This window comes from Danio rerio, chromosome 12 (assembly GCF_049306965.1).
Source record: "Danio rerio strain Tuebingen ecotype United States chromosome 12, GRCz12tu, whole genome shotgun sequence".
In the NCBI taxonomy this organism is placed as follows: Eukaryota; Metazoa; Chordata; class Actinopteri; order Cypriniformes; family Danionidae; genus Danio; species Danio rerio.
The window spans coordinates 14,133,822-14,152,500 of record NC_133187.1 but is presented as its reverse complement, the minus strand read 5'-3'; the positions used below and the strand labels follow the sequence as shown (position 1 = coordinate 14,152,500).

The window sequence follows — 18,679 nt, the reverse complement described above, 5'->3', positions numbered from 1 at the left end:
GTTGCTAGGCGGTTGCTAGGGTGTCCTGAGTGGTCGCTAGGCCCTTACTAAGGCATTACTAGGCCGTTACTAGGTGGTTGCTAGGTGGTTGCTAGGGTAATTTGGGTGGTTGCTAGGCAGTTGCTAGGGTACCCTGGTTGGTTACTAGGCAAGCCTCACATACATGCTTGATAAAACATTTATACTTAGTAAGCATTTCTAGCAAGTTACAGTACTTGGCTAGTCAATATTAGCATGTAGCTAATCACTGCTAGCATGTGTAGCATTTAGGAAGTTCCGTTTGCTAGCATGAGTCAAACGAGCCAATCTCCAAGTCTCTACGATGTTCTGATGCTGAGATATAGCTGTTGATGAATGGTTGCTAGGGTACTCTGTTTTGTTGCTATGGGCGAGGTTACAGAGTGCACTTGAATGTGGTTGGCTGTCTAAGTCAAATAAACCAACCCCCATGTCTCTATGACACTGCTATGCAAAGATATGCATCTTGGCCTATTTTAATGGAAGTCTATGGAATCAATTTGGGGGCGTGGCTTGTGAGCTTCATTATCATATTGAGATGTTCATTGGTTGTCTGAGTCAGATGAGCCATCCCCCAAGTCAATAGGACACTGCTAAGCAAAGATATGCATGTAGGCCAGTTATTAACATGAGTCTAGTATGAATTAGCATGTTACTAGCATGATTCTTGTACAAATTAGCATGTCATTAGCATGTTTCCAGTATGAGTTAGCATGTCATTAGCATGATTAGCATATGAGTAGCATGTTGCTAGCATGATTGGCATGTCATTAGTATGTTAGAATTATAAGCATTTGATAGCACAGCTAATTAAAGTCTATAGGACAGTTGCTAGGGTGCAGTATGTGGTAGTTAGGGGTGTGGCTAGAAAGTTAAAACCTCATCAGTTATTGGCAGATTGGTAGTCGGAGTTAAATGAGCTCAGCCATAAGTCTGTAGGACAGTCTGATTCAGAGTTATGAGCTCACAAAGTTTGATCCCATGTTAAGTCAATGAGAGTCTTTGTAATGGAAGTCTATGGGACAGTTGCTAGGGTGCAGTATGTGGTAGTTTGGGGTGTGGCTAGAAAGTTAAAAGCTCATCAGTTATTGGCAGTTTGGTATTCGGAGTTAAATGAGCTCAGCCATTAGTCTGTAGGATAGTCTGATTCATAGTTATGAGCTCACAAAGTTTGATCCCATGTTAAGTCAATGAGAGTCTATTGAATGGAAGTCTATGGGACAGTTACTAGGGTCCAAAAGTGGTTGCTAGGGCGTGGCTAGAAAGTTTAAAGGTGATCAGTCATTGGCAGTTTGATAGTCTGAGTTAAATGAGCCCAGTTAGAAGTCTGTGCAACAGTCTGACGCAGAGTTATAAGGGCACAAAGTTTGATCCAATGTTAAGTCTATGGGATTTTTCCGACAGTCCCGGGACGTTTTTCGGAAAACCGAAAGTCGGATCAGTCGGAAAAGATATAGCATAAAGAGTCAGACCAGTTTGGAGGTCTGGTGTGAGTTTGGTGGTAATAGTTTGAAAGTTCAAGGAGCAGATAGATTTTGAATTTTAGTCTCAGAAGAAGAATAAATAAAAACTAGACAGTAAAGTTCGTCGAGACAAACTTTGAGGCTGGCTTGACAAAGCCTGTTGGTAATAGTTTGTTTAGTTTAAAAACAGTTTGAAAAAGTATAAGTAGCATGTTATTAGCATGATTCTAGCATGCATTAGCATGTTTCTAGCATGGATTAGCATGGATTAGCATGTTATTAGCATGAGTGTAGTACAAATTAGCATTTTATTAGCATGATTCTAGTATAAATTAGCATGTTTGAAAAAGTTTTTTCAAAGTTTGAAAAAGTATAAGTAGCATGTTATTAGCATGATTCTAGCATGCATTAGCATGATTCTAGCATGTATTAGCATGTTATTAGCATGAGTGTAGTATAAATTAGCATTTTATTAGCATGATTCTAGTATAAATTAGCATGTTATTAGCATGCTTCTAGCATGAATTAGCATGTTACTAGCATGATTCTAGAATAAATTAGCATGTCACTAGCATGATTCTAGTATGAATTAACATACTGCTAGCATGATTCTAGTATGAATTAGCAGGTTATTAGCATGATTTTAGCATGAATTAGCATGATTCTAGTATGAATTAGCATGTTACTAGAATGATTCTAGCATGAATTAGCATGTTACTCGAATGATTCTAGCATGAATTAGCATGTTATTAGCATGATTATAGTATGAATTAGCATGTTACTAGCATGATTCTAGCGTGAATTAGCATGTTATTAGCATGATTCTGGCATGCATTAGCATGTTACTAGCATGATTCTAGTATGAATTAGCATGTTATTAGCATGATTCTAGTATGAATTAGCATGTTACTAGCATGATTCTAGTATGAATTAGCATGTCACATAGCATGCTTAGGTGGTTGCTAGGGTATTCTGAGTGGTTGCTAAGTCGTTGCTAGGCAGTTGCTAGGGTGTCCTGAGTGGTTGCTAGGTGGTTGCTAAGATGTTGCTAGGCGGTTGCTAGGCTGTTGCTAGGTGGTTGCTATGGTGTTCTGAGTGGTTGCTAGGTGGTTGCTAAGGCATTGCTAGGCGGTTGCTAGGGTGTTCTGAGTGGTTGCTAAGATGTTGCTAGGTGGTTGCTAGGGTGTTCTGAGTGGTTGCTAAGGTGTTGCTAGGCGGTTGCTAGGGTGTTCTAAGTGGTTGCTAGGTTGTTGCTAAGGTGTTGCTAGGTGGTTGCTAGGGTGTTCTGAGTGGTTGCTAGGTGGTTGCTAAGGTGTTGCTAGGTGGTTGCTAAGGAGTCCTAAGTGGTTGTTAAGCGGTTGCTAAGGTGTTGCTAGGTGGTTGCTAGGGTATTCTGAGTGGTTGCTAAGGCGTTGCTAGGCGGTTGCTAGGGTGTCCTGAGTGGTTGCTAGGTGGTTGCTAAGGTGTTGCTAGGTGGTTGCTAGGGTGTCCTGAGTGGTTGCTTGGTGGTTGCTAAGGCGTTGCTAGGCGGTTGCTAGGGTGTTCTGACTGGTTGCTAGGTGGTTGCTAAGGTGTTGCTAGGCGGTTGCTAAGGTGTCCCAAGTGGTTGCTTGGTGGTTGCTAAGGTGTTGCTAGGTGGTTGCTAAGGTATTCTGAGTGGTTGCTAAGGCGTTGCTAGGCGGTTGCTAGGGTGTCCTGAGTGGTTGCTAGGTGGTTGCTAAGGTGTTGCTAGGTGGTTGCTAGGGTGTCCTGAGTGGTTGCTTGGTGGTTGCTAAGGCGTTGCTAGGCGGTTGCTAGGGTGTTCTGACTGGTTGCTAGGTGGTTGCTAAGGTGTTGCTAGGCGGTTGCTAAGGTGTCCCAAGTGGTTGCTTGGTGGTTGCTAAGGTGTTGCTAGGTGGTTGCTAAGGTATTCTGAGTGGTTGCTAAGGCGTTGCTAGGCGGTTGCTAGGGTGTCCTGAGTGGTCACTAGGCCCTTATTAAGGCATTACTAGGCCGTTGCTAGGTGGTTGCTAGGCGATTGCTAGGGTAATTTGGATGGTTGCTAGGCAGTTGCTAGGGTACCCTGGTTGGTTACTAGGCAAGCCTCACATACATGCCTGATAAAACATTTATACTTAGTAAGCATTTCTAGCAAGTTACAGTACTTGGCTAGTCAATATTAGCATGTAGCTAATCACTGCTAGCATGTGTAGCATTTAGGAAGTTCCGTTTGCTAGCATGAGTCAAACGAGCCAATCTCCAAGTCTCTACGATGTTCTGATGCTGAGATATAGCTGTTGATGAATGGTTGCTAGGGTACTCTGTTTTGTTGCTATGGGCGAGGTTACAGAGTGCACTTGATTGTGGTTTGCTGTCTAAGTCAAATGAACCAACCCCCATGTCTCTATGACACTGCTATGCAAAGATATGCATCTTGGCCTATTTTAATGGAAGTCTATGGAATCAATTTGGGGGCGTGGCTTGTGAGCTTCATTATCATATTGAGATGCTCATTGGTTGTCTGAGTCAGATGAGCCATCTCGCAAGTCAATAGGACACTGCTATGCAAAGATATGCATGTAGGCCAGTTATTAACGTCAGTCTAGTATGAATTAGCATGTTACTAGCATGATTCTAGTACAAATTAGCATGTCATTAGCATGTTTCCAGTATGAGTTAGCATGTCATTAGCATGATTAGCATATGAGTAGCATGTTGCTAGCATGATTGGCATGTCATTAGCATGTTAGAATTATAAGCATTTGATAGCACAGCTAATTACAGTCTATAGGACAGTTGCTAGGGTGCAGTATGTGGTAGTTAGGGGTGTGGCTAGAAAGTTAAAAGCTCATCAGTTATTGGTAGTTTGGTAGTCTGAGTTAAATGAGCTCAGCCATTAGTCTGTAGGACAGTCTGATGCAGAGTTATGAGCTCACAAAGTTTGATCCCATGTTAAGTCAATGAGTCTTTTGTAATGGAAGTCTACGGGACAGTTGCTAGGGTGCAGTATGTGATAGTTAGGGGTGTGGCTAGAAAGTTAAAAGCTCATCAGTTATTGGCAGATTGGTAGTTGGAGTTAAATGAGCTCAGCCATTAGTCTGTAGGACAGTCTGATGCAGAGTTATGAGCTCACAAAGTTTGATCCCATGTTAAGTCAATAAGAGTTTTTTGAATGGAAGTCTACGGGACAGTTGCTAGGGTGCAGTATGTGGTAGTTAGGGGTGTGGCTAGAAAGGTAAAAGCTCATCAGTTATTGGCAGTTTGGTAGTCTGAGTTAAATGAGCTCAGCCATTAGTCTGTAGGACAGTCTGATTCAGAGTTATGAACTCACAAAGTTTGATCCCATGTTAAGTCAATGAGAGTCTTTTGAATTGAAGTCTATGGGACAGTTACTAGGGTCCAAAAGTGGTTGCTAGGGCGTGGCTAGAAAGTTTAAAGGTGATCAGTCATTGACAGTTTGATAGTCTGAGTTAAATGAGCTCAGTTAGAGTTCTGTGCGACAGTCTGACGCAGAGTTACGAGGTCACAAAGTTTGGTCCAATGTTAAGTCTATGGGATTTTTCCGACAGTCCCGGGACGTTTTTCGGAAAACCGAAAGTTGGATCAGTCTGAGGAGATATGGCATACCGAGTCAGACCAGTTTGGAGGTCTGGTGTGAGTTTGGTGGTAATAGCTTGAAAGTTCAAGGAGTAGATAGAGTTTGAATTTTAGTCTCAGAAGAAGAATAATAATAAAATTAATAATAATAATAAGTTTAAATAGTAGAACAGTAGTCTGGCTTTGACAAGCCAGCCTAATAATAATAAGTTTAAATAGGATAACAGTAGGTTGGCTTTGACAAGCCAGCCTAACTAGATTCTTAAAGTTTGAGAACAAACTTTGAGGCTGGCTTGTGAAAGCCTGACGGTAATAGTTTATTTAGTTTAAACAGTTTTAAAAAGTATGAAAAGATAGATAGATAGATAGATAGATAGATAGATAGATAGATAGATAGATAGATAGATAGAAAGATAGATAGATAGATTAGCATGTTATTAGCATGATTTTAACGTGAAATAGCATGTTGTTAGCATGATTCTAGCATGAATTAGCATGTTACTAGCATGATTTTAGCATGAATTAGCATGTTGTTAGCATGATTTTAGCATGAATTAGCATGTTACTAGCATGATTCTAGCATGAATTAGCATGTTGTTAGCATGATTCTAGCATGAATTAGCATGTTGTTAGCACGATTCTAGCATGAATTAGCATGTTACTAGCATGATTCTAGCATGAATTAGCATGTACCTAGCATGATTTTAACATGAATTAGCATGTTACTAGCATGAATTAGCATGTTACTAGCATGATTCTCGCATAAATTAGCATATTACTAGCATGATTCTAGCATGAATTAGCATGTTACTAGCATGATTCTAGCATAAATTAGCATGTTGTTAGCATGATTTTAGCATGAATTGGCATGTTACTAGCATGATTCTAGCATGAATTAGCATGTTGTTAGCATGATTCTAACATGAATTAGCATGTTACTAGCATGATTCTAGCATGAATTAGCATGTTGTTAGCATGATTCTAGCATGAATTAGCATGTTTCTGGCATGAATTAGCATGTTGTTAGCACAATTCTAGCAGGAATTAGCATGTTGTTAGCACGATTCTAGCATGAATTAGCATGTTACTAGCAGGATTCTAGCATGAATTAGCATGTTGTTAGCAAGATTCTAGCATGAATTAGCATGTTGTTAGCATGATTCTAGCATAAATTAGCATGTTGTTAGCATGATTCTAGCATGAATTAGCGTGTTACTAGCATGTTTCTAGCATGAATTAGCATGTTGTTAGCACGATTCTAGCATGAATTAGCATGTTACTAGCACGATTCTAGCATAAATTAGCATGTTAATAGCACGATTCTAGCATGAATTAGCATGTTGTTAGCATGATTCTAGCATGAATTAGCATGTTGTTAGCACGATTCTAGCTTGAATTAGCATGTTACTAGCACGATTCTAGCATGAATTAGCATGTTACTAGCATGATTCTAGCATGAATTAGCATGTTACTAGCATGATTCTAGCATGAATTAGCATGTTACTAGCATGATTCTAGCATAAATTAGCATGTAACTAGCATGATTCTAGCATGAATTAGCATGTTGTTAGCACGATTCTAGCTTGAATTAGCATGTTACTAGCACGATTCTAGCATGAATTAGCATGTTGTTAGCACGATTCTAGCTTGAATTAGCATGTTACTAGCACGATTCTAGCATGAATTAGCATGTTACTAGCATGATTCTAGCATGAATTAGCATGTTACTAGCATGATTCTAGCATGAATTAGCATGTTGTTAGCATGATTTTAGCATGAATTGGCATGTTACTAGCATGAATTAGCATGTTGTTAGCATGATTCTAACATGAATTAGCATGTTACTAGCATGATTCTAGCATGAATTAGCATGTTGTTAGCATGATTCTAGCATGAATTAGCATGTTGTTAGCATGATTCTAGTATAAATTAGCATGTGACTAGCATGATTTTGGCATGAATTAGCATGTGACTAGCATGATTCTAGTGTGAATTAGCAAATTGTTAGCATGATGGATAGATGGATGGATAGATAGACAGATAGATAGAGGTAGATAGATAGATAGATAGATAGATAGATAGATAGATAGATAGAGGTAGATAGATAGATAGATAGATAGATAGATAGATAGATAGATAGATAGATAGATAGATAGATAGATAGATAGATAGATAGATGGATGGATAGATAGACAGATAGATAGAGGTAGATAGATAGATAGATAGATAGATAGATAGATAGATAGATAGATAGAGGTAGATAGATAGATAGATAGATAGATAGATAGATAGATAGATAGATAGATAGATAGATAGATAGATAGATAGACAGATAGATAGAGGTAGATAGATAGATAGATAGATAGATAGATAGATAGATAGATAGATAGATAGATAGAGGTAGATAGATAGATAGATAGATAGATAGATAGATAGATAGATAGATAGATAGATAGATAGATAGATAGATAGATAGATGTAGATAGATAGATAGATAGATAGATAGATAGAGTGCGAGCATGAGTCAAACAAGCCAACCCCCGCTTCTTTACGATGTTTTGATGCTGAGATATAGCTAGTGTTATATCGTTGCTAGGTTAGTCTGTTTTGTTGCTATGGAGTTGATTGACAGCTTAGACTGATGATGTATCAAAGCTTCTTGCCAGTATGAACAGTTAAAAACAACCCCCATGTCTCTATCATAATGCAGCATGACAATATCAGTCTGAACCTCTTTAATGGCAGTCTATGGGACTGTTGCTAGGGTGCAGTATCTGGTTGTTAGGGCGTGGCTAGAAAGTTAAAAGGCCATCAGTGATTGGCTGCTGGCTAGACTGAGTTAAATGAGCTCAGCCATTAGTCTGTAGGACAGTCTGATGCAGAGTTATGAGCTCACAAAGTTTGATCCCATGTAAAGTCAATGAGAGTCTTTTGCAATGGAAGTCTATGGGACGGTTTCTAGGGTCCAAAAGTGGTTGTTAGGGCGTGGCCAGAAAGTTTAAAGGTGATCAGTCATTGGCAGTTTGATAGTCTGAGTTAAATGAGCCCAGTTAGAAGTCTGTGTGACATTCTGATGCGGAGTTATGAGGTCACAAAGTTTGATCCAATGTTACGTCTATGGGATTTTTCCGACGGTCCCGGGACGTTTTTCGGAAAACCGAAAGTCGGATCAGTCTGAGGAGACATAGCAACCCGAGTCAGAATAGTTCGGAAGTCTGACCCGAGTTTGATGGTCATAGCTTGAAAGCTCTAGGAGGAGATGAGTTTTGATTTTTAGTCTCAGAAGAAGAAAATATAATAATAAGTTTAAATAGGATTTCAGTAGTCTGGCTTGCTACACAAGCCAGCCTAATAAGTTTAGAAAGGATAACAGTAGTCTGGCTTTGACAAGCCAGCCTAATAAATATGTTTGTTTAAAACTTGTAGTAACGGTGCTCATAATTGGTGGGTGCGACTAAATTTTGGCTGATGCGCCTAAATTTTTAAAGTTAGGAGCACCGGTGCTGCCATGCAAAAAGATTAATTTCGAGCCCTGAAATAATTATTTTAACAAAAATCCCGCATTGTAAAAAAAAACATACTAGATTTACCATATTTCTATCATGTGTCATTTCTGTCATTATAGTTCTACTTTTTTATGTGAATAAAACTTTTGTTAAGTGAAAATGAAAGCCTAAAACTATGGGTTGTCATATTGTATATAAGTCATGTTGTAGTATAATTTTAAAGTCAAGTATGCATCCAATCCGGGCAGCATGGTGGCGCAGTAGGTAGCGCTGTCGCCCCACAGTAAGAAGGTCGGCTGGGTCAGTTGGCATTTCTGTGGGGATTTAGCATGTTCTCCCCATGTTCGCATGGGTGCTATGGTTTGCCCAAGTAGGTAAGCTAAGTTGTTCATAGTGTATGTGTGTGAATGAGTGTGTATGGGTGTTTCCCAGTGATGGGTTGCAGGGCCAGCCCGTGGCATAGGCAGCATAGGCAAATAAAGCCTAGGTCGCAGCGCAGCGCCATGCAGCACCATGTATTTTAGAATTCTAAACATAGGTTTCTATCAGGATACACACACCGGCGCCGCAAGTCGGTGGCTGTCGGCGGCGCCTGGCGACGGCTCAGGACGCAGTTCATTTTTCAGCCGTGCCACAGAGCGCCATCTGATTAGTTTCATGTTAAATATCATTCGAATGTGTGCGTCTGGTGTGTGATACTTTAAACTGTCATGTACGCGCCGTGTCGCGGTGCCAAGCGGCGCTTCTGGTGTGCGACCTGCTTAAGGGCGCAGTAGATCCAGGGGGGCGCCAGAAATAAGGGATGAAAAATAGTTACTTCCACTATTTTTAAAACTATGGTATTACTTCAGAAAGGAATAAGCCCACATTATTTTAGCTGTATAGTGCAAAGCCTTCTACTACTAATAATAATATCGCCTAAGACCCCCCTGCCCTGAAAGTTTTTTGATGGGTCAAGCTTGGCATGTCAAAACGTTTCAAACTGTCTGGTGCGCAGGGGAGGCAAAAAAGAAAGAAAAGTGGAGGAAAAAAAAACGGAAAAAAAAAAGATGATTATTTTGCTGTGTCCGAACGAGGATTGATGACGGCAATAATAATTATCTTGAAGCATTGCTGTCAAATCTCCTGTTTTTGCCCGCAATCATCATTAAGTATTTTCCCATATTCTACCCTGTATGTTTAATTTTTATATGAAAAGTGAAAGAACCATCAATAGAGACCCGTTCTCGTAAGATGATTGCACGAGCTGTTCAAGAAAATTGTGCTTTCGCTTTATTTTGGCTTGAAAGCACGTTAAATTATTATAAAAATAGCTGCATTTACTTTGTTTCCATTAAAGCTTTGCGTCGATCGTCGCAACCTCTAAATCAGTTTAGCCCACAGCATGCCTGCTGACTGACGGACATGTCAGGTATGAGAAATTGTTCCCAGATAAGCTTCTGATTTTGGGGGGTAGTGTTTGGAGAGTGTAGAGTGTGAAAAAGTGTAATTAAATAATGGAATAGCAAAAATGTTTTAATAATGTTGCTTGGAGTTGCATATTATATAAAGTCAATATAAGCACAAATATGGTTTTAATGAAGAGAGATTTTTAAATCCAGTCAACATTCAGAATGGATAATGACTGGACTAGTAAGGCAACAAATTCAAGCAATATTATAATCTTTTTGACGATAGAATGAGGTTTGTGTAAAAATTAATGTTCAGGTAATATTTTGATGAACATTGGAGAGATTGACTATGTTTTTGTCCACAGTGTGAGTCTTCTGTGTTAGAATTAAACATTTACTGATTGTGAGTGGCAGTATATCTCCCCTACATGTTGAATATGCAAGAGAGAATCTGATAATGACAAATTTTTTATTTGAAAATGGTCTATTTATATGTAGTCAATGACAGAGTGCAAGAATATGTGTATAGCATAATCATCTCATAATTTCATTTTAAAAATATTCAGAATTATGCATATAGTTGTATTCTGATGTCATGACTTTTTTTTGCATTGGACCTGAACCATGGCCTCTTCTCAAAAGCCCCCCATCTCCCATGTATTTATAATATTTGTTATAAGCAAATATATAAAAATATTTTTATTTATTTTAAATAAAAAAGTATTATTATAATTGTTGGTATTATTATTATTAATATTATAAAATTTATATTCTAAACAAGTAGCAGAAATTTGTCCTAAATGTAACTGTAACACAAAGACAAAACTGGAGTGATATGCTAGGATCATTTAAAGTTCTTTGCAGGAATAGCATATTAATTTAATTAATTTTGCATTTCTGTGTGGAGTTTGCATGTTCTCCCCTTGTTGGCGTGGGTTTCCTCTGGGTGTTCCGGTTTCCCCCGCAAGTCCAAAGACATGCGCTATAGGGGAATTGAATAATCTAAATTTGCTGTAGTGTATGAATGTGAATGTGTATGGATGTTTCACAGTACTGGGTTGCAGCTGAAAGGGCATCCACTGTGTAAAACATATGCTGGAATAGTTGACGGTTCATTCCGCTGTGGTGACCCCTGATTAAATAAAGAGGCTAAGCCGAAAAGAAAATGAGTGAATGAATGAGAATTGTCTCTTGTCTTTTAGAACCGACTCATAATGATTTTAGGCCTAATCCTACCTCCCTGACTTTTCATCCCTATCCCTCCTTTCTGCATCATAGCATGTTTAGTTAAAATATCCGTTTTCACAATGCATGCGCGCAGCGTATTTTTTCGACGTGCATGTTACAACTGGGATTCCTCTTCTGTCCTCAGATGTGCTGCTGATTCCCACAGTTGCAAAAACTGCTTCCTAAGAATTTTGAATGTACAATTGCTTTGTTTAATTTAAAAAATGTCCAAGACAAAGCTAATAAGTTTCTTAAATGTACACTAGCTTTGGAATTTACTGTGATGTGACAAGGCGCCACCTAAAATCTTGCCTAGGGCGCCAAATTGGTTTGGGCTGGCCCTGACGGATTGTAACTGGAAGGTCATCCGCTGTGTAAAACATATGCTGGATAAGTTGGTGGTTCATTCCGCTTTGGCAACCCCTGATTAATAAAGGGGCTTAGTTGAAAAGAAAATGAATGAATATACATCCAAATCAGTGCTTCCCACAGGTATGAAATATACTTGCTATAGTAGCCCAATTGAAAGCACCTTTTACCCACAGCACAAATATTTAACTACATGCAACAAGCAAAAAATAATATGATTTTTAACAATATTTTCATTTATTATGACACTGTTGTACACTTTTTCTTTTCAACGGGTGAAACTTATTTTTTCCTGAAAAAAGCTGTTCAAATAAAAAAATAAATCCACTATTCTCTTATTTTTATGCTGTTCATGAGACATGTTCACCCATTGGTAAAAGCTGCTCTCTTTTTCTCTCAAGTTCAGGGTCAAGTTTCTTTATTGACATGACATTTTATGCTGTATTGCCAAAGCATTTAGTACATGTATAAAATGTGTAATATACAGAAATGGCAAAAGAACACACATCCTTCCAAGTACAGATACTCATGTTTAAAACAACTTTGGTAAAAGTAGAAGTACTGACTACACTTTTGTACTTAAGTAAAAGTAAAGAAGTACAGCCTCAAAAATGTACAAAAATAAAAAGCACCTGTTAAATAATAGGTAACTAAGGGTGCTTTCACACCTGCCTTATTTAGTTCGATTGTATCGCACTAGAGTTCGTTTTCTCTTTTGGTGTGGTTCGTTTGGGCAGGTGAGAATGCAGCAATCGTACTCGAGTGTGCAACAAAAGCGGACCAAATAAGCGTACCTAGACCTGCTTGAAGAGTTGGAGCAGTTCGTTTGTGGTGAGAATATGATTCGTACTAAAACAGGTCCAAATCCAGGACTAATCCAGCTGCCGTAGGCCGATGCGCTGTGCATTATGAGATATGGAGGAAAAATATTTGTTGACAGTGCTTTACTAACACACACACAGAGAGAGAGAGAGAGAGAGAGAGAGAGAGAGAGAGAGAGAGAGAGAGAGAAAACATTACCTGATGGATCGTTGGTAATATTTCCACAAGATGACCATGTCACAGTTTAGCTAAATTAATTCATGTCTCCTCCTGAAGTGATGAGTGATGCATTAAAACACTGTTTTCCGGCCGCAGCCGCGCTTTATTCTTGAAATTTATAGTCTGTCTAAGTCAGGCATACAATCAGTCAGCACTGTCGTCCCTCCAGAGTAAAAGCAACATTTTGCGTCTGCCGGTTTTGTTTACTTGCGGGAGTTCATTGGCATTTTCCCACACGTGAATTCTAACTAATCAGTAAGCAGTTTAGGAAATATCTTCAACAACATCTGGCCAATGAGAGATGTGGATTTTGTCAGATGACTGCATTTTGGTTCGTTTCAAGTGGTTCAGACCAAAGCCAGCAGTGTGGTGTGAAAACGACCCAAAGACGGCAGAACATGCAACAATGTATCAATTATTGTCCTTGGTCCGGACCAAACGAAGCAAACTACAGATGTGAAAGCACTCTAAATTGGCAGTAGTGTATAAATGTGTGTGTGAATGTAAGTGTGTATGGGTGTTTCCCACTACTTGGAAGCAGGGCCGGCGCGTCCATAGAGGTGACCTAGGCAGCCACCTAGGGCGGCAGTATAGAGAGGGCGGCATCTGCGACACCTCCCTTACCACCCGCGTTCTCAGTTATGTGTGCGACACCTCCCTCAGCACCCACGCGTCCTCAGGTATATCTGCGTATAGGGCGGCAGAATAGAGGTCCGCGACACCTCACTTCATTTTCATAACCGGTCACTTTCGTTTTCACATTGGGGTTGAGGTGTGATCGTCCTCTGTCTAGAGCGGCAGTTCAGCTTGCTCCGGCCCTGACTGGAAGGGTATCCACTGTGTAAAACACAGTGCTGGAATAATTGGTGGTTAATTCTGCTGTGGCAACCCCGTATAAATTAAACTAACTGCCATTTCCAATTTTTATGTAAAATGTTTGCTGCCAGTTTCATAAAAGGAGCCAAGCAGCATCTCTCCCTGTAATATAACCTCACAACATTGCTCAAAAAGGTGGCTCATGTATCATCATGCTGACGCAAACTCACAGCATTTATCATGTAGTTTTGTGGCTGTTAGATCAAAAACATCAGCTGCCATTCATGTTCATATACTCTAAAATAATTCTGTAGGCCTGTCTATCTTTATAAATAATTACATCCAAAATATATTCATTTACATAAATTATATATATATATATATATATATATATATATATATATATATATATATATATATATATATATATATATATATATATATATATATATATATTATTGCATGCATTTTTTTTCAGGTTTTCCTCACCCAATCCTGAACCATCTCCTGGGAATTCTTTTATGGATCATGCAGCATCTCCCACCGTGAATCAACACCATAACTTCACTATCTATCCAGCAATGTAAGTTCGATTGAATGTTCTTGATTGTTTTTCCCCCATGCCATTTATGTCATATAACAAAATCAGTGCATGACTGCTGTGGATGTATGTGTACATCTGAAGGAATGACACCATGATAGACGCAGAGGGAGAATTTGACCTGGACGAGACCATGGACATGGCCCGACAGGTGGAGGAGTTTCTCAGGCAACCCATGGAAACCACGTGGAGTGGACAACAGTCGTGACCTTTAACCTTGTGATCTCTCATCCCAACTACACAAACTCAATGGTTCTATTCCATAATTTCATCTTAAGAAATGTGAAATGTTTGTCTTAGCTGATCAGTGGATGTTTATCTGCCTTTGCTTTTCATAATAGTTTGATGTGTAATTTCCTATTAACCAGCAAAACATAGTAGAGTGTCATGTACACTGATGATGTGGACTTCTATTTAGCTGGATATGAATGGCTGCTTTTCTAGTCTAATGTTGGTTTGCTACTATTATTAACTTTTACTGCTTTTGTTATAGGCATCTTATAACTATTTTATGATGATCAAATCTTTAAATCAATTCAGACGGTTAGCTCTTTAAAGACATTTGAGCTCTCTGTGTAATTTGTCCACCTTTAGTTCAATTTCTTTATACCTGCAGTGTGGCATTTTTATGGTGACCCAGTGGTTCAGAAAATAAAAACAAGCAAACATAACAGAATCAAGCCACAACACAAAAATGCTCCAGTGCACCGGATTTATTAATTAACTACTAACTGGCTAAGGCTAATTATATCCACATTTTTGTTAGTAACCTGTTGATTTTCAAACCTTAAATAATGTAGCATTTTCTTAAAATATCCACATATGTGAATTCTGTATTGTTAAAATTGTATGTATTCCCTTTCTATTATTGGAATCTGATTTAAGCTGTGTTTGTAGGAGTGTGTAAACAATTGTCATTATCGATAGCGCATCCTGAGTTCAAGTCCCAGCTTATAGACCTTCCCACCCTCCACTAGAACTTTGTTTTCTTTTTTCTATCACATAAAAAAACATTGGCTAAAAGAAATGTTTAAAAAATCTTAAGGTGCTTCTCCACAGCATGGCAGTTTGGTTTGTTATGGCTCATTTTGGGGGCCACTATGTTCCATACCTAGTACCAAGTACTTTATAACTACAACCTTAGGTGACGTTTTAAGTGAGCTGTATCATTCATCACCACACTTCCAGACTCATTGGAATTGTGACACGAGACACAAAACCTGCTATATAAATTTGCAGATGCAGCAAAAGCTTGTGCATGTCTTTGTCTGCTTTAGAATAGATTACTGTAATTTACTCTTCATCTGGATTCCTGACAAAAGTATACAGAAATGACATGAACAGTGCTGCCACTTCTTGGTAGTCAAGGAACTGATTCAGTGTGAGCTGGATGGGAAAGATTTTAAGGTATTCACAGCAGTAGAGGTGACACAATTATAGTGATAATCTAGTGCTTCCCACACATAGGCTTTACTTGGGCAGGCCACCCAGGTGTATTAACGACTGCCCAAGTATATTTAGTGGCACTTCTTTTTTTTTTTTTTTACTATTATTATCATCCTTTTACACCTTTTTTGTATATTCGTCCAATATAACCAAACATCTGCGATCAATTAAGTAGTGGAAAGTCTTCGTTTTGCATGCGCGAGACTTGTCAACACTCCCACAGACAGCCTCAAGTGCTCTGCAGACCCACAGAGACGTGCCTTTTTAATACTTCAATAAAAAAAACTTTCTCAACCATTTGGTAGAGCAGGCAGTTAAAGGGTTATTTAAATAATCTACACATTTCAATCTTGTAAATATTATAAGTTTTTGAGATATTGTTTTTTTCCCCCTTTTTGTCATTTGTTTCTCATTTGCTGTATATTTTATATACTTGTCTAAAATTATTTGGCATTTAAGATTGTTTTAAGCTTGAAAGAGAGAGATGAGCAGAATCTATGTGTCAGTGGGTGCACATGGCTCCAGAAAAGCATAAAAGTAAGAAAAAATGTGGATTTCTTTTTTTATTTCAACCGTCTTTTTTAACTTTATTCCATTAAAAAGAAACTGTGTATAACAATGTATAACAATGTCATAACAATTAAAATTATTGTTAAAAATTAAATTAGGTTTTGTTTTTCGTATATAGTTAACTATTTTTGTGATGTGGTTAAATGTTTTTTTAATCTAGCTACCATCGCAAGTATATTTCAAACCTGTGGCAAAGTGTCTTTAAGACAAGTCATTTTACTCGGCGGATATTTTTTAACACCTTTGGGGAGTATGCTCGTACATTCTGTTTGAATAAGGAAACATCAAATTGTCCAAAAATTCCAGCCAAGCTTATGATTGAATTTCATTTATGAAATCATCAATAATTTTAAACAACAACTGTTTCTTTAGTTTCATGTCTAAAGTTCGAATTACACAAAATCTGCAGAAACTCACGTCTTGTTTGACCCCCTCTCCCAGAGTATCGTCAGTTAATTGCGATCGAGGATTGGCTCCTGTACTAGAAGGCGGGCTTTATTTGCCATATAGCAATCAATGATTGGCTTCTGTACTCGAAGGCGAGCTTTATTTGCCATATTGACTGTTACACTTTTCCCCATTCAAAACGATGCGAGTAACATGTCTTATGCATTCTATAGTCTTTGCCTGTGGGAAGCACTGTAATCCCTCCCATTTTTGTACTAAACTGCAATGGAAATCCTGGGTGAGCATTGTAACTTTACTTGTACACCTTTTTCATGAAAACTGGCACTTTGCTTACATTATTATTACAATTCAGTTAGACAATCAGTTTACAATCGCTTGTCTCATCCCTCTTCAGAAGTGTGCTAAAATCAAACCTGATGGCATTATCTAACAGCAGAAATACTCCGTGGTGCAGTTTTTCAGTCACAAAAATGTGTTAAAGAGCTATTCACACATAATGAGTCATTCCTTCTAAAATGTGAAAGACAGCATGAATCTTTTTTTAAAAGAGTCTCCTCTGCCATGTTAACATCAAATAATGCTCACAGTGGAAAAGTAGCACATTAAACTGTGTGGATAGATCCTAAAAATGCTACTCTGAATGTTTTTTTCCGATATTCAGGAGTGTTGTGTTGTAGCCTAATTCTGATATGTTGTGACTTGCTTCTGTTTCTACCTCTGTCTGTCTGTTTCACAATCACATAATGCTGGCTTTGCTTTTATTTCTTTCAAACTCCTAGCGTTGGATGTTGTCAGTTGTTCTAGTAAACTTCACACCTCTGGCCTCAAGAGGCACACTAGAGACTGACATATCTTTCTTATTAGCTACTAAAATTTAACATATTCTCATTTGTCTGGAAGCACACTATCAACGGTTAACATACATATTTATGCTGCATTTTGTCTGAGAAAAAGTTCAGATTTTTTTTCAGATTTAGGTTTTTTTGGCAAACATGAAAACAAAAAAAAATCAAAAATCAAATTTTATCACATCTATTTGGTTTTAAATCAGATACATATCCAGTATCTGGATATCTGACCTGTCTTAATAAACAGCCACCATAATGCTAGGGCGATGCACTTGCCTACAGTTTCACACATGCACGTTCACACACAATCGGTCTCTCACTTTCTGCCTCTTTAGTTTATTCAAATGCATTCAAATAAATGTTGGCAAATCTTGCATGCTACTTAATTTCAATTCTAGATATATACAAACTGCAGATGCAAACTTTTTTCACTTTTAAATCCTTTCGGTCAAAGTTTGCAGCATGGATATCCACAGCTTTCAGATTAATGCAGAATGTTAAAAGTATTGCATACAGTCAAAAGATCAGATCTGTGCATTAAGACTTGCAGTATAAACGCAGGCTTAGTTGTATTGCCCCTTATGGGTTGCATTTAACACAGTTTGGCTTTGAATTTTTATCAACTGTCATAAAGTTTTGTCATCTTTGCATTTATATATTGCAAACCAATTGAGGAATACAAATTGTTTCAATAACTTTTTATTTTTATTTGAATCTTAAATTAGCTTCTTGGTTAAAGTTTAAGCTGGTAGCTTTTTTTGAAGACTTTTTTTCTTAAAGGGGTGGTCCAGAGTGTATTTTTAAGGCTTGGTTGTGTTTATTAGATGCAAAGCAATGTGTGCTCATGCTTCATTTGTAAAAAAAATCACGTTATTTTTTATATACTTTGATTATGCGCTGCTACTCAGTTAACATGAAAACAACTGTTATGTTTCCTAGTTCCTCAGAAAGGCCCGCCCTCGAGAGGCTCTGGTTGGTCAGCTAACACAATGTGCAGTGATTCACCGGTCAGGAAAAGTGTCACGCCCCTACAAGCATGTGCTTTTGCTCTGTGTAAACAAACACTGTTAGTCTGAGTAGATGTTAGCTATATCAGTTTGTGCCTGAATCAAACAGAAAATGACACAGAGTACACAGCTGAACGTCACGCCTGCTCTCTAAAATAAAATCTGACAAGTGTCTTTCACATGTATTCATAATAAGCATGTGTAAGTAATATGAAACATTCTCATACCTTTTGTGACTTCGTTATTTGAGATGTAGAACGCAGGGAAAGCGGCTGCATAGAGAGACACTGCAGCACTGGTGAAGATTGTGAGCGTTTACAGCGGTTTGCTGTATGAATATAAATTTATAGCTAAATTGTTAGCGGTGACAAACAGCAATTTCCCGTTTTTTA

General features: G+C 38.3%; 1 protein-coding gene across 2 annotated transcripts in view; it reads left to right on the top strand.

Moving 5' to 3' along the window:
• stat5b (signal transducer and activator of transcription 5b) overlaps positions 1 to 16,208 on the top strand; it is an 87,125-nt gene extending 70,917 nt beyond the window's left edge. Inside the window, exons 18-19 of one of the 2 annotated variants that reach the window (XM_068224541.2) lie at positions 13,886 to 13,990; positions 14,093 to 16,208. In XM_068224541.2, coding sequence (XP_068080642.1) covers positions 13,886 to 13,990; positions 14,093 to 14,216 — 229 coding nt within the window. In that variant the 3' untranslated portion in view covers positions 14,217 to 16,208. The remainder of the gene's footprint in view (positions 1 to 13,885; positions 13,991 to 14,092) is intronic. The other variant, NM_001003984.2, reaches the window with a different exon arrangement.
• Positions 16,209 to 18,679: the final 2,471 nt, after the last annotated feature.